General features: G+C 34.6%; 3 protein-coding genes across 3 annotated transcripts; 2 read left to right on the top strand and 1 right to left on the bottom strand.

The window, feature by feature from the left end:
- Positions 1-1,836: 1,836 nt before the first annotated feature.
- On the top strand, positions 1,837-3,638 carry LOC105189183 (putative nuclease HARBI1). The gene is made up of 4 exons (XM_011151128.3): positions 1,837-2,261; positions 2,442-2,738; positions 2,863-3,071; positions 3,284-3,638. The coding sequence occupies exons 1-4, from the start codon at positions 1,980-1,982 to the stop codon at positions 3,579-3,581; spliced, it is 1,086 nt and encodes a 361-aa protein (XP_011149430.1). The 5' UTR covers positions 1,837-1,979; the 3' UTR covers positions 3,582-3,638.
- Positions 3,639-3,873: 235 nt separating this feature from the next.
- Positions 3,874-6,489, bottom strand: LOC105189184 (myb/SANT-like DNA-binding domain-containing protein 3). The gene is made up of 5 exons (XM_019844147.2): positions 5,782-6,489; positions 5,237-5,447; positions 4,832-4,969; positions 4,356-4,672; positions 3,874-4,145 (listed from the first exon to the last, which is right to left on the bottom strand). Exons 1-4 carry the CDS (start codon positions 5,959-5,961, stop codon positions 4,395-4,397), a joined length of 807 nt encoding a protein of 268 aa, XP_019699706.1. The 5' UTR covers positions 5,962-6,489; the 3' UTR covers positions 3,874-4,145; positions 4,356-4,394.
- Positions 6,490-7,286: 797 nt separating this feature from the next.
- On the top strand, positions 7,287-9,225 carry LOC105189185 (ubiquitin-conjugating enzyme E2 J2). Its single transcript, XM_011151132.3, has 4 exons — positions 7,287-8,305; positions 8,387-8,621; positions 8,740-8,868; positions 8,947-9,225. Exons 1-4 carry the CDS (start codon positions 8,181-8,183, stop codon positions 9,157-9,159), a joined length of 702 nt encoding a protein of 233 aa, XP_011149434.1. The 5' UTR covers positions 7,287-8,180; the 3' UTR covers positions 9,160-9,225.
- The last annotated feature ends 6,903 nt before the right edge of the window (positions 9,226-16,128 follow it).

The raw sequence follows: 16,128 nt of genomic DNA, 5'->3' as shown, positions 1-16,128 counted from the left end.
AGCTGAGATATAAACAAACAAATGAAAGTCCTACGTATAGACAATGGCCGCGTTCAGCAGAAACAGCTGTTTACTAAGCACTAAATGATTATCGCTCCTGATTGGTTCATTCCCTTGGATTCGTTAAAGATTTAAAAGAATACTCCAATCATAGTTAATAATCACTAAGCACTTAATAAACGTTTCATATTCCGACTACGGTATTTCTAAAAGGGTGCTAATGCACAGCGAGATATTTTTACGCTAAATCCCGTAAGGCTATGTCTTATAGCAAATAATTTTGCAGCTTATATCCGGTGACACCTTATTTTCGCATCGATAAGTCTTGAACTTTCCGCTTTAATTTCTCGCTAACGAATAGGCGCATCTTGTTGTAATTTGTGAAGATCTTTCTTATTTTGAGTCTAGATTAAAACCTTATTATCCATATTTCGATATTTAATATTTCATTTCCGTGCCTGTCATTTCTGTCTTTCGTAGCCTGTAATTCCGAAACGTGTAGTCGCAGCTCGATGCGGTTCACAAGGATCTTTTTTTATTTCGGACTTACAGGTCACGCAAGATGGAAATATGACATGCTCGACAATGACCTGTCATGAAATATTAATTATCGAAATATGAGTGATAAGGTTTTAATCTAGACCCAAAATAAGAATGATTAGCGTAAACCGCATCAAGCTGTAATTACGCGTTTCGCATTCAGAGGCCACGAAAGATTGAGACTTGTCGGTGGCATAACGGATGTTGTTGAGAAATATATTTTTAGATAGCGCGGCGGAAAATACAGGAAGGCCAGTATTCATAGTCATGTTTAAGGCTGTCTTAAGAACAATTTTAAGATGCCATCTGGATTCATAGTCAAAGTTAAGATGATCTTAAGAGTGGGGCTTTGTTCCGATATTCACTACCAGCACTGAAAATCTATAATATACGTGACATAAACTATATATTGTCAGTACTGGTAGTGAATATCGGAACGCAGCCTAGTCTGTTCTTTTTAGCTGCACTATTGAACTGGTGCAATAAGTTAAAGTGAGAAAAAACATAGTTGTCTCATTGGGTGCATTCAGTACTACAACCGCTCACTGAGCGCTCAATGAGCTTTTACATTTGATTGGTATATTCCTTTAGATTTAAAAATATGCACCAATCAGATGCAAGAGCTCACTTAGCGCTTAGTGAGCGGTTGTAGTACTGAATGCACCCATTCTAAGTTATTGCACTTGTTCCGCAGTGCAGCTAAAAAGAACTGAATGAGTCTAAAGGTCATTCTACAATACGTGTCGTAAGTTGTAAGTCGTAAAAACTGACCAATTATAGTCGATTATTTTTCTAATAATCGACTATGATTCACCAATTCTTACGACTTACAACTTACGACATATATTGTAGAATGACCTTTAAACATTACCTTGATGAAGACTGTTTTCAAATAAGACAGTCTTGTATGACGTAAAAGAAGTTAAGCCAGCGGCACACGGTGCTTGTTTTTGTGCTGGATTGCTTGCTAGATGAAAATACTGCGTTTTGATTGGTACATTTCCGAAGATGGATGGAAATGCACCAACCAAAACGCAGTATTTTCATCCAGCAAGCAATCCAGCACGAAAACCAGCACTGTGTGCCGCTGGCTTTAAATAAGGCCATCTTCGTCAAGTCTTCTGAAATGAGCTCTTAAGGCCAGTATTCATAGTCGGATCTTATATTTAAGACCGTCTCAAATTCATCTTCAGATGCTGTACAAATTATTTCATTGGCTACAAAGTATCTGAAGATGAACTTAACACGGTCTTAAATATAAAACCTGACTATGAATACCGGCCATCAGATGATTTTATTTGTAATCGCTAGTGAGAAGGGTTATTTTACAGTGTGGTATGTTTTTAGTGTGGTGGCATATTGGAATGGAAAAGACGAGGAAAAAAATGAAAGTGAAAAGTATTTAAAAAATTGAAATTCCAGCAGGAATAAAGCAAAAAATGGATATTCAAGATATTGATATTGAAGAAATTGAAGATATGGAAGATCTTGCAGTAACACGAATTCCAAAACGGTATATTCGTGATCAAAATAATATATTTGAATTTTATGAAGATTCGGAATTTAAGAAATGCTTTAGATTTTGTAAAGAATCTGTTCTACATGGGATATTACCTAGAATAGAACAATATTTAAGGAAGGTTAACAATCGTGGTTTACCAATTGATCCTATCGTGCAATTGTTAGTCTGTTTACGATTTTATGCAAGTGCAAGTTTTCAGGTTAGAAACATTGTATCTATATGTTCATTCATTATTGAATATGTGTGTGTGTGTGTGTGTGTGTGTGTGTGTGTGTGTGTGTGTGTGTATAATATTGTATAGTATTTAAATAGTGTCCTAATATATATATATATATTAAATGATAATAATAATCTGTTTTCTATCTCTGCGAAATTATAGATAGTTGTTGGAGATACAATGGCATTGTCGCAGCCAACAATATCCAGAATTGTTTTTCGTGTGTCAGCTCTACTTGCTAGTTTGATCTCAGATGTTATAAAAATGCCAACTACTCAGGAAAGAAAAAACAAAAATTATCAGTTATTTCAAGCTCTTGGATATGGGAATGGAGCAATTGGATTACCTGGGATTGATGGTGCAATTGACTGCACACATATACGCTTAACACATACACGATTCCATGGTATTGATGAAGTATTTCGTAATAGAAAAGGTTATTTTTCATTAAATATACAGGTATGTTATAATTCATTGATAATAATCCATTGATTATAATTTGATAATAATCTTACTTGATAATTATATAATGCTAATATGTATACATCTTAATTTATATTTTACTTATTTTAATACAAAACAGACTGTCATTGGACCTCGAATGGAGTTTCTTGATATTGTACCAGAATATCCTGGCAGTCAACATGATAGCAGGATTTTTAAAAATTCAAGAATATACATGCGATATATGCAGGAAAGACTAAATGGTAAACTAGTTGGTGATTCTGGTTATCCAGCTTTACCATTTCTTTTGACGCCTATAGAAAATCCACAAACAGACGAAGAAATAATGTAAGAATCTTTTTTGTATTTAATATAAATATTTCTTTATATATGGCTATTAGGAATATTTATTACATAGCAAGTAAAATTCCTTTTTTACATTTAGGATAATTTTAATTATACAAAATATATATTTAATTATATTAATTATAAATTTATTCAATTCATGTTTTGCTTAATTCAATATATCTTAAAATTCTCTATATATCTATTATTTTCAGGTATAATATTATTCATGGAAGAACAAGACAAATTGTTGAAAGAACGTACAGTGTGTGGAAACGACGATTTCCTTGTCTGTCAAGAGGACTTGGCACAAAATTATTATGTTCTACAACTATTGTAGTAGCATGCGCAGTATTACACAATCTTGCTCTTATGTTCCATGATGAACTTCCTGAGGATAATGAAAACGATCCACGTGATGAATATGAAGAAGTGCCAATAAATCCTCCACATTGGCAGCCAAGAGAAGGGTTTGCAGTGAGAGAAGCTCTCATTGAGGATTTATTTCGATAAATTAATTTTGAAAATATATGTTTATAATTGTATCAATTATTAGACAATGTACAAAAATATACTATATTTTTTAAGTATATAATTGTAACATTTTATATACAAAATATAAATTAAAACATTTAGAATATACATTTGTTGGGTCTACATTATGTTATTATATATAATCTAATAAAAAAAGACTACAAAACTTTATATATATATAAAATATTTATTTTAATACATAACAAAATATATATTTTTTATTAATAACATGTTTTTTCAATTATATATATATATATAAATACATGCACGCGTATGAAATTATAAGATAACAAATAAAAGTAGGTATTATACCCCAACGGAAAATAATTTCTTATGAAAATTACGAAAATACAAACAAAACAAAAGTATAGAACTAAAAATATTTTGGACAAATTTGAAGCAAACACAAAGAGACCTTATAACCAAATAAGAATTGCTATTGATTAGTACAATACTAGTAGAGGAAAAGAACTACCATCAGTACAGTTTGATCCAGAAATAGCCTTAATTGCGCCCAATTTGACAACTGCAGCTATTATTTTTCTAAAATATAAACGATAAAAAGGTCTTACATCAATCAATGTGTTTTACATGAAATGTATGAAAAATATAAAAATAGAACATAAAATTAACATAAAATGAAAAGAAAAGTTTTGTGTTATAAATTATAGAGTTATTTAAATAGATAAATATATGTAAGATATATATTTGTTGCATAATATAATAAAAAGGAATTTATATTATAGCACTCACTTTTGGAAATTGAATTGTGTTATAAATTATAGTATTAGATTATTTTCTTTCCTTTTCTTTTTCCAACAAGAGTTCTGCAAGTTCGGCTTTTGCTACTGATGCTCTTAATTCTAATTTATTAATTTCTTTTAAATGTGTTTCTTTCATAGCATACATAATTTTTTCATGTCGCAATTTCATTTCTGCTAATTGATGTTCTTGATCTATTATTTGTTTAATTCTTTTGATTTTTAAAGTGTCTTCTGTTTCCACAAATTTGCGTTTTCTTGTAGTTTGTTTGTTTTCATTCCTTATGTTCCACTCCTCTGTTGTAACTTCTGTTAAAAAGTAAATAATATATCTCGAAATTATAAGGTATAATTGTATGTACTTATATTCCAAAAATGGATGGAAATGATTTAAATAGATAAATATATATGTACGATTCATATTTGTTGCATAATATAATGAAAAGGAATTTATATTATAGCACTCACCTTTGAAAGTTGAAACATTGAAACTAGAATCATGTATGGTATTTTCCTTACCATTGTCTACGACACTTTCATTTTCCACAGTGTTCTCAACTATTATATCCATGTTGCTAATTATATTTGGTAATGTCCGCGTTCCACCTGAAATTCAGGTAAAAATTTATAAAATATTAATCAATGAACAGTTACTAATATAATATGTAACATAACATATAATATATATTATATAATAATATAATATATAACATAATTGTGTAATGACATAATATATAACATTATATGTAATAACTTGATACATAAAATCATTTTAACTTTATTATTATTATTAATATATTGAATCATATATTCATTAGTATTATTTTTTACTTATTGTTAAATGTACTTATAAGTACATTAGAGAAGGTATACTTTTTATCTCCTCATCACTCATATTTGATGAAAATAATGTTGGAACTGTATCTGTCAAATTTGGTGCAATTAATGTTACTTCTGAATCAAGCTGTACTGATATTTCTTCCCCTTCGCTGGTAGCAACTCTTGCTTGTCCCTTTTTGATTATCAGGTCTCTTTGTATTTGTTTCAAATTTGTCCACAGTTTTTTTAGTTGTTGCATATTTCTCTAAAATATTAAAACTTAGTATAAAAAGAAAGTATACAAAAAATATAAAAAGAAAATATAAGAAGAAAGAAATGACTATTAATTTAAAATATTAATATCATAAAGTACACTATATGCTATCAATTTGTTAACAAACTTAATAAAAATACCCAGGCAGCATTAATCTTCAAGAGACATTTATTAATGGGTAGAGTACCATTTGACATTGCAAACGCTTCGAGGCACCAAATAAGCCAAAATTAAATTGACCTATTCGTTACTCTGCAGCATTTGCAGTGCTAAACATCCTACCCAATGTAACCTAATTACACTAAAATGTTACAATTTCATTTACCTCTTGCGTAATTATTGAAGAGTTATTAAATTCTTCGTAAATTTTTATCCACGCAACCTCTTTATCACGAAGAGTGCTCGCGTCATTTTTCTTGCACTCAACAACATGTTTGTACTTTTGTAATAATTGTAAAAATAGATTTTTTTCGGCTGGGGTATAATGCTTACTTTTACTGGCCATTTTATATTGCTTACCACTTAAATCCACTTTAATAAATTATTTTTAAAAACACTTGAAAGTTTAATAAATACTGAAGGTTCTTAGGCGGGAATATCTAATGTCAACTGATGTTGCATTCCGTTGAATATAGAATTCCCTTATCCTATTAGTTAGTCTATAGGAAATATTCCGAACATTTCCTAACGTAAATAAGCATTGGTTGCATTCAGCAGGACAAAACGGTTGCAAAACCGTTTTATAATTTTCTTCTGAACGGTACTAAACGAACTCAGCGATTCAACATGTTTACTCAGCGGTCGCCATGTTGTTCAGCGAACTAAAAGTAAGCTGAACCTAAGCACGGCTGCGTTCCGATATTCACTGCAAGTATTGAAAATACATAGTTTGTGTCACATATGCTATAGATTTTCAATGCTGACAGTGAATATCGGAACGTAGCCCACATGTTGAGCAAGATGGATGCTCCCAATTTATGTGAAGCACAATACACATATAAAGACGTTATACATAATGTAGATTCTATAGAGGTGCACAAGCAATTAGAAAAAGATATTTATAAATAATTTAATAATTAAATATATAATTATACTCACATCAAAGTATATTTAGATATTAATGCATATTATAGATAATGCATAGGTTAGAATAAAGCTACACAGCAAAAATAAAAAGGAACGTTTCAAATTTTATATAGATCTTTTTTAATGCACGAAGTGTATCAAATATAACAGCTGAATAAGAAAAATGCATATAGAACTATTTTACAGCAAATAATGAAAGGTTAATTCGATGTTTACAAATATATATATATATATATCACTCAGCGAGTACAAAGAGCGTTCAGCAGAACACCCAAACTGTTGCAATATATCACTAAACTGTTTACAAAGCGCTGAGTTCTGCTGAACCAAAGAGAAACCTTATACTTCGTCTACAATAGAAGTCGTAAAATCGTAAAGCCAGCGGCACACGATGCTTGTTTTCGTGCTGGATTGCTTGCTGGATGAAAATACTGCGTTCTGATTGGTACATTTCCGAAGATGGATGGAAATGCACCAATCAGAACGCAGTATTTTCATCCAGCAAGCAATCCAGCACGAAAACAAGCACCGTGTGCCACTGGCTTTAGCCGCTCTCAGGTTCCTTTCTGCTAATGGCTAAACAGGCGATATCGAGACTCTAGCTGCGTTCCGAAATTCACTGCCAGTACTGAAAATAATAGTTTGTGTCACGTATATTATATATAGAATTTCAGTGCTGGCAGTGAATATCGGAACGCAGCCTCTGTTGACAATAAATTAAAATTGCAATAAATAAAATATAAAATGCAACATCAAGATATTCCCGCTGTCGCTGTTTAATGAAAAATTGATGTCTTAATCGATGATATGCGGGCACATGCGCGGAAAAGCTGACAGAAATACAACCAACGACAGGGCAAGGGGAGCTTTAAATAGTATAACTCAAAGGCAGATCGGACAAACCGTTATTTTTCCGTTGTCTAATTGTAGAGCGGTTCGGGCAGACTTCTTTTTATGATAAGAAATAGAAGTCTGAATCAGCACTGAGTTAATTTATCAAGTAATCGAAACCCGAGCAGGACAGACTTCATTGTAATCACCGAATGTGCCGTTACGCGTGAACAGACCTGTTCGGCGGTCACTCATATGTTTTCATCACGCTGCTAAAGTCGTCGTTGTCAGGTTTATTAAAGTCAGTAACTAAAGTCCGATCAAAGTCAGCTCGATTCGGTCACGTTTGTGCGTGCATTCAACAATATTCTTTGTGACTTCCTGTCCTCGTGATCGCATGTCATCCAAGTTCTCACGTATGACGACGTAACCTACTGTCGCGTTGCGTTGCTCATATGATCGTCGTCTACACGACCTCGCCTATAACTTTATCTTCAGTCTGACAGATAAGTTCTGACGCTTCCACGTGGAATTCGCAATGTACGGGTGTTATGCCACTTGATACTGAAGTTACAACGAGGTCAGCTCACTGCGTTGGATGCTTCGTGTGCAGGACTTGTAATAAGTCTAGTATTTCATTTTTCGGGAAGAATTTTCTTGCTGCTTGCGTCTGTGAAACGTCACATCAAAGTGAGTGCACAGGCTGTTGACATCTGATTAGTGAAGAGCTGCTGAACAGAGAAGCAGAGAAGCTAGAACGAGTGCAGGACACGAAGCAGAATCTGTTTAAAGGCAGTACTGAGCTATATGGGAAGGATGAACAGAAAAACCAATAGTGCATCTGCCAGATTAAAGCAAGATTATCTTCGTCTAAAAAAGGATCCGGTACCATATGTATTAGCAGAGCCAGTACCTTCTAACATATTAGAATGGTAAGTTCAGTGGTATATAGGTTAAGTGAACAGTCATTGATTTTTTTGATCGAGTTATACATAGTCTACTATTTGTTTCAGGCATTATGTTGTAAAAGGACCAGAGAAGACTCCATACGAAGGTGGCTTCTACCATGGCAAGTTGATATTTCCAGGAGAATTTCCATTCCAACCACCTAGTATTTACATGACTACACCAAATGGTCGTTTTAAAGTCAATACCAGACTATGTCTGTCCATTTCTGACTTCCATCCTGACACATGGAATCCAGCGTGGAGTGTGTCCACCATTCTCACAGGATTGCTTAGTTTTATGGTAAATTTTTCCACATGTCAGAAAAATGCTACATACACATACATACACGTATGTGTTAAAAGTACTACACCAAATATAAAAAATATATATATTCTATACTTTATAAACATTTTTATAGATTGAAAAAAGTCCTACACTTGGCAGTATTAGTACAACAGACGATGAGAAGAAACAACTAGCTGCACAGAGCTTAGAATACAACTTGAAGGATAAGATGTTCTGTGAACTCTTCCCAGAAACTGTTGAAGTACATCCATCTCTAGAATATTACAATATTAATATTATGTAATATTAATTTCTGCTTTATATCACTGCTTTATATCAGGCAATCGAAGCTGAGTTGGAACGACGGAAAGAGCTGGAGAAACAAGCAAGGCATCAATCCACCGCCTCCGAAGTCTCTTCATTGATACGAGATCAGTTGCAGAGAGAGCAGAGCCCATTCAACAGCACCTTGGCTAATCTCGTCGTTATTATCGGCTTCGCAGCGTTCGCGTATACAGTAAAATACGTGCTGAGGAGTATCGCCACGGAGTGAATTAAGAGCGAGTCGAACGTCAAGTCACAGCGGTCGTAATATGGCAAGAAGCTATCATCTGATCTGGGTAAATTTTGGAACGATAGCGAGAAGAAAATGAGAGAAGAAGAATTCAGGAGCTCCCAAATCCGAACATTTGCCTGTTGATATCTACGTCGAAGCTGCGCAGAATCGTTCAAGTCTGTACAGCTTCAAACCTTTGCCAGTATAGGCTTGTGGGTATTTGATAGATTTTTATATCAAGTCGATTGTAAGATACAAGCTGTACTATATAAGCACGAGTTTTATTCAGTAGCCATTATCAAAGGAAAGTATGAGTTATAGTGTACGTTCCGATATTTACTGCCAGTACAAATCTATGAATCATATTATGTATACTATAGTTTCTTAGTACTGGCAGCGAATGACAGAACGTAGCCATAATCTGTTTGTTTTGTTGCTTTAATTATGAATTGAAAAATTATATTGTACCTTATCTTATTTCCTTGTTGACATTAACAGATGCAATTGGATTCTCGCTAATTTCCAGAGACAAGAAATTTAGCTGTAATCCTCTCTAAATTTCTTCAATTGAAGTCTCACTCAAAGTGATAATGGAAATTCTGCCATCCGGAATCGTAAGAGTGAATGTTTTATTCCAACCTAATTCCAGCTTCTTATGAATAAATGTTCCTATTAATTAGAATGGATTCGTTTCTCTGTAGCAATTGGATGCATCAGATCCAGTTTCGAGTAAAAATATCCACTTGATTATTCAAGAGCAAAGAATTCACTCTATATAAATAGAAAATCATTCAACCTTGTCTGAGTCGATGTGAGTCATTCTACTCCTTGAGTGAAATTTCGCTCCAAGAAACTTAGAGCCTGAAAGGGATCGTAAAATGAGACGATATGGTCATTATGGCTTCCTATCTTTTTCGCACCAAAATTTGCACTCTTCCAGCGCAGCTTGTGATTAGGATTTGCGCTACATCGTCCTTCCTTAAGTCGAATTTTTTACGAATTCGAATTTGTTCAGGTTATTAATTGTACATCCGTTATTTAACACTTTGACGACCGGTATCCGCAGATGTTAATTAACAATAAATTTGTTTTCCCGGTCTCCAAAGTTTAGATATTTATTTGGTTTTATTTACACAGGGAAATCTTTGTCGGGTATAAGTGCACAAATTTATCACACCGTGCCAATAAAACTAAGCCCAAACTGATAATGGAGAGTAGCTGAATTAGATTATACTTCGCAATCTGACATATTCCATTCGTTAAAAATGAGTCCACCTTGTAAATATACGATAAGGACACATTGTATCGTATTATACATTAGCGAAGTTCGACTTCTTTCTATCTCAATCTTGCGATATTTTTTTGTTTACTATGATTAAAACGTGACTCGTAGACTTGTTTCTTCGTGCACTGAGAAACAGAAATTTCTTCCTCTTGAAGACGTCTGTCGTTTCTTCCTCAGTCAGTTCAAAGAATATGTTTATATCTTTAAATCGTTAAATTTGTACTTCCATGACAACAGTTTTTGTAATATCGGTGGAAAAAGAATATCATATGTTATTATCAAACAAGCGAACGGCAAGATAATTACTCGGTCGACATAATTTTACTTTTTTTATGGGCGATTTATTTTTCTTTTTTTTCATGAAATACGGATTTTTAATGTTATCTGTTTCTCGGAAAATGTGATGGAGGCAAATTACGGATATGCTTTTTATACGTATTCTATTATTATTATACGTTGAAACATACGTGGAAATTGCATTGTAACTTGTCAAGATCATGTAAATACAACAGATTAGTACTATTATTACTATTATTATTCTGTAAGCGTGTGGAGAAAAATATAGTACGTTTCAGAAGAGAAAAATATCTCGTATTTCGAGTTATGTTTATTCATCAAAGGTCCTTCGCTCTTTCGGTTGATCTTCGGTTCCATAGAATTAAATCTTATCGATGTTAGAAAGTCTTTGCAAGATATTCTACATATAATCGTTTAACATTTTGCATGTTAATGAATGGGACTTTTGTTACGAGAGGAATTTCAAGATCGACAGAAGCTCGCCTATGGCTTATCAGTTAGAGTCGAAATATAAAGAAACAGCGAGTATTCTTATAGTAGCGCGCGTTTACCGTTCCCGTAAACTGTTAGAATCCCCAGCGTTGAATGCCTCGTTGTCCAAGTGCGCTCGGGAGGAAGGACACATCCTGTGAACCGAGTGTGTGTTCTCTCGCCGATGTCGTGTTTATTCCTTCCTACCGTGAATAAATCGGGGTCAAGTTTTCTCTTGCGTTCTTGCACTAGCAGCCGTATTTATTAATCCTTTCGGATCTTCCTTCGATGATTCTGTGTGTTTCACGTAAAATGTCGTTCGGCTCGAATTCGATGGATCATTTGCTCTCGCGAGTTTTACGATATATTTCAAATATCGAGTTTTTCTTGTCGAAGTGTGCTTGATATATAAATTTTAAATTAACTTTTTCTAACAGATTTTATATTAACACATGTATTTTTCCAGTTTGCAGAGGAAAATTGTGTTTGAAATTAATCTTTCATCTTATAGGATATTTTGGATTATTTTCGAATATGTAAATAAAGAGCATTAGATCAACATTTTGAAATGTTGATTTTTATGTGTACGTCTTGAACGTCCTCAATATTTTTAAAATATTTGGAAGATATTATCGGATAATACATTTTCGAATATAATAATAGATATTTTTAAATAATATGGTATATAATATGATATCAAATGTAATAATAAATATTTCAGAAATATTAGAATATATTGAAGTTATATTCGTAACGACATTGATACCTCGTTAAAAATTATGTATTTGAAAACATTGTACGATATTGAATATCATTGAAACAACGTTCTATCAATGTTTCTTTTTTTTTTGTTCATTGGGTATCATTTTTTATTACTGATATTATTTTTAGTTTTCCGCTCACGTTACATCTGTCAACGTCCCGCTTCGTTTTGACGCCGAATCAAATTCCGCGTCTCTCTTCCATGTGTATCATCAACTGGCCAGCACATGTCGCGGACGTGATATTACTTTCTGCTTACGCCACCCTTATGATCCGCTTTAATCCGGAAAAACATCCCGCAAAAGAAGCAAACAGCAATTTATTCGAGCACAAAATAACAAGGAAGTCGTGCTACGGCCGAGCCGCCTCCCTGCCGGAAAGCCGCGTGCATAATCTCACCCTCGCCGCCGAAACACACACCCTTCCGCGACGTTCACCCGCCCCTTATGTGTAAATCATCGAAAGAGGCGCCAGGACACTTTCGGTCTAGCTTCAGATCCTGCGTAAATAGGATGCACATGTCCGCGGGGCAGGATGTGTCGCGCGTATCGGATATGCATTTATTAAAGCGATCGCGTTTAAAAGTGAGGACTGGAAAAATACGTGCAACAAGTTATTAAAAGCTTATAAGAGAAAAACATACCGATATAATCGTCGTCCTGCTTTTGTAGTAGAAATTTATGTTTCAAATATACGTATACTATAGTATGTATGTGTGAAGCGCTGTTTTTCTTTTAATGATATTCACTGAGATATGAGTTGTAATAGTTAGGAATCAAATTGCCGCTCTTATTATTTCCTTTTTCTCGTAGAACACACTAGGCTTTTGTTCGCGCGAAATTATAATATTAAGCGATATCTCGTCGTATATAAATTATATGTAGAGGAAGTCGGACTTTCAGTTCCGTCACGATCGAAATTCGAAGTCGTCGAACTTTATGCGTCTGTTCAATACCGGAAATGAATGAAATGAGGACTTTCCCGCGAGGGTGATTTAAAGTGTCGTCAATCGAGCCAGAATGCTTCGTGGAATCATTTTACGCCCTCGTTTCTCTCGACGGGAGAAACGAAACGCGATCGCGACCAAAAGAATGAAAGAAGGGGAACGAAAGCACGACCATCGAAAACCGTCCCGGGATAATTAACTGTAGGGACGACCTCATTACGCGACTTAATGAGCTGCCAGCGTTCGCGTCGCGCCCACATCACGACGTTGATACTTTTTCAGGACTTTCAGGATACGACGAAAGAAAGAAAGGAAAACTAGCAGAAGAAAGAGGAGAAAAAGAAGAAGAAGAAGAAGAAGAAGAAGAGAAAGAATTCCCTGCTCACGGTAAAAATTATCTTTAATACAGACATTACAAGACACGGTGATTTATGGAGACCAGAATTAAAGTTGAGACTGACGTTGAAATATTTTTTCATTCCAGAGACCTCATTATGGGCAAACGCCGAATATGCTTTTCTAATTCAAAGTTCTAATTTTCCTATACGAACATCACGCGCAACGATATATATTTCAATTTGAGAATCAGAAATTTCAACCCAACCCTTTTTCTCCGTGCAAAAAGTCAGTAATCTAGTCAGTAAAATGAAAATTTGTGATTGAGTTTATTTATAACTGAAATCTTTTTATTGTTTTGTAATTTTTCTATTTTCTTCTCTCTTTCATCAAATGACAAATGCATGTCCATCCCATTTTAAATGCAGCTTCATGCATCTATAAAGAATAGGCTTATTGTATTATATTATTTTTATATTTATTCTTAACAGGCAATTGTGTTCACATACGTTCGAACTGCTCTTCCGTTGAGACGGATTTCGCATCGACTTCTATTTCCATCCGCGGCGTCGACTACGTCTCTTCGTCCACGTGTGTAGGTGAAGTTTGCTCCTTCGCTCTATCGCCAAACTGCCAGTGGAAAAACCGGCTCGGTGGTTCTCCACGTATTTACCTACGTCCGTCGCGCGGAAAGCGCTCATAATCCGGCGCGGAGCGCTTTACTGCCGGCGGGAAAACCGCCGTTCCGTACCGCGAATGAGTCCTCACCATTGGCAAAGAGATTGGCCCTATTCAGATATAAATATATATGCCGCCATGCGCGACGGCACATCGTTGGCACTAACGACGGGCGATACATCATCTCGGGGAAAACGAAAAGAGTGACAGAAATTGTGGTGATTTAGTATGAAAGGACAAGAGAGAGCAGATGTTTATACCCGGTCGTTCCTGTTCGTCGCACCTTCCGCTTATCTCCTCCTACCTTCTATTTATCTTCTCCCGTCGAACGTTCTTCTCGCTACTCTAGTCGCGTGATAAGTTAGTATTTATTACTTTTTCAATTTTCAAAATTACACATGCAACATATTAGAATTAATGGTGATGTAGAATAAGATGAGCTAAGCACATAAATCGCGATCGGGGATGAGAATCACAATTAATTTTCATGTGAATTACAATTGCGATAACTTTGACGACAATGTTTTGGATCATTTTTCTTTTCTTTTTTTTTTTACAGTGCATTTTTTTACATGCACCATATACGAAAGTTCTGGAACTATAATATTATAATTTCCGGATTTAAAATACAACTTGTTAAATATATCCATTCCAAATAAAAGACATTTAAAGTACGACTAGGACTTTTCCGTTCAATTTGTTACGATTTACTTACGCTCGAATGTTTTGTCGTTGTCAAACACTTTATATTTCTTTGAAAAGATTTTTTACACACACCACAAATATATACCTAATTAAAGTGATGAAAAGTTAATTTGCAAAAGTAAGTGAACCGTAGAATCTTTTCGAAAGCTTTCTGGCGCAGCCAGAACTTAAGCGAACTTAAGAAATTGTGCATTTGTACTCAACCTTGATTTATTTCCTCGTTACAATAATCGCAGAAATAGGATCGCAGTCGTGATAACAGCAAAGGACGATCCAACGATAGCTGTTGGACCTGTTTGACTTTCTCTCACGGTGATCCTAGAGATCTGAGAAACAGTCTAAACTAAACATAGCGACCCACCGCGTTCCGACGCTTTATTTACGAAAGAGGGGAGTCGATGGAAATCCTTCCAGTGGCTGCAGACATTGATTATACCAGTGTCGAGTCGCTTTTACGAGTTCCGATGTTTAATGTCACCGTTACGTATGCTGTTACTTTCTGTATACTCGCCATGGTATACACGTGGGCCGGTTGTCATTACTCCACCGAATGCATACTTAGGCACTCATTGTCAGTCTTATTCCTTCTTAGAAAAAATTCAGTAATTTATTTTATACTAATATTAAGACAGAGAGAATCATTATTTATTTAAAAATGAAAATTGTAAAGTTTATTCCTTAAAAAAATATGTAACACATCACTCAATAAGTTCGTAGGATGACATGTAAATGGCGCTACTATTGGCAAATCTATATGATTTTTAGGAAGTACTAATCTTCAAATGATACGTGTCAAAATTTCATGACAATCGGACGTTTCAAGTTCAAAAGTTACAGTGGTTTTAGTGACGCACGACGTCGACTCGTTTTAGCAACGCGTCGACGATTCAGCGGGCTGTTTGGAGCTGTTTCAGCGCAATAAAAAGGATTTTTTGATGCGGTATGTGACAATGGATGAAACATGGATCCATCACTACACTCCAGAGTCAAATCGGCAGGGAAAGCTCCAGGGAAAGAGATTTGGCTCCAATGAAGAAGTGATTACCGAAACTGAAGCCTTGCTAAAACAAGTCGACGTCGTGCGTCACTAAAACCACTGTAACTTGTGAACTTGTGAACGTCCGATTGTCATGAAATTTTGACACGTATCATTTGAAGGTTAGTATACTTCCTAAAAATCATATGGATTTGTCAATAGTAGCGTCATTTATATGTCATCCTACGAACTTATTGAGTGATGTGTTATATGTCCCTCTTACTAATTTTTGTCAAAGTGATTAATTGCTGAGGACATGCATTTGTTCCTTGAAATGGCAGAGCGAGCAGTATAAAAAGAAAAAAAAAATGTTAATAAGTGAACATATGAAGAAGATTATATATAATTATTTAAAATCATATATAATTATATCATCAGTTATTTGACACATACAATTGTACATTGATATGAGCACATAGAGACAAAATTTATAGAGACTTTTTTAACAAC

The sequence above is a fragment of the Harpegnathos saltator genome, unplaced genomic scaffold (genome assembly GCF_003227715.2).
Source record: "Harpegnathos saltator strain DR-91 unplaced genomic scaffold, Hsal_v8.6 scaffold31, whole genome shotgun sequence".
Lineage (NCBI taxonomy): Eukaryota > Metazoa > Arthropoda > Insecta > Hymenoptera > Formicidae > Harpegnathos > Harpegnathos saltator.
Note: the sequence above shows the minus strand (reverse complement) of the source record. Positions and strands in the feature narration are given on the sequence as shown.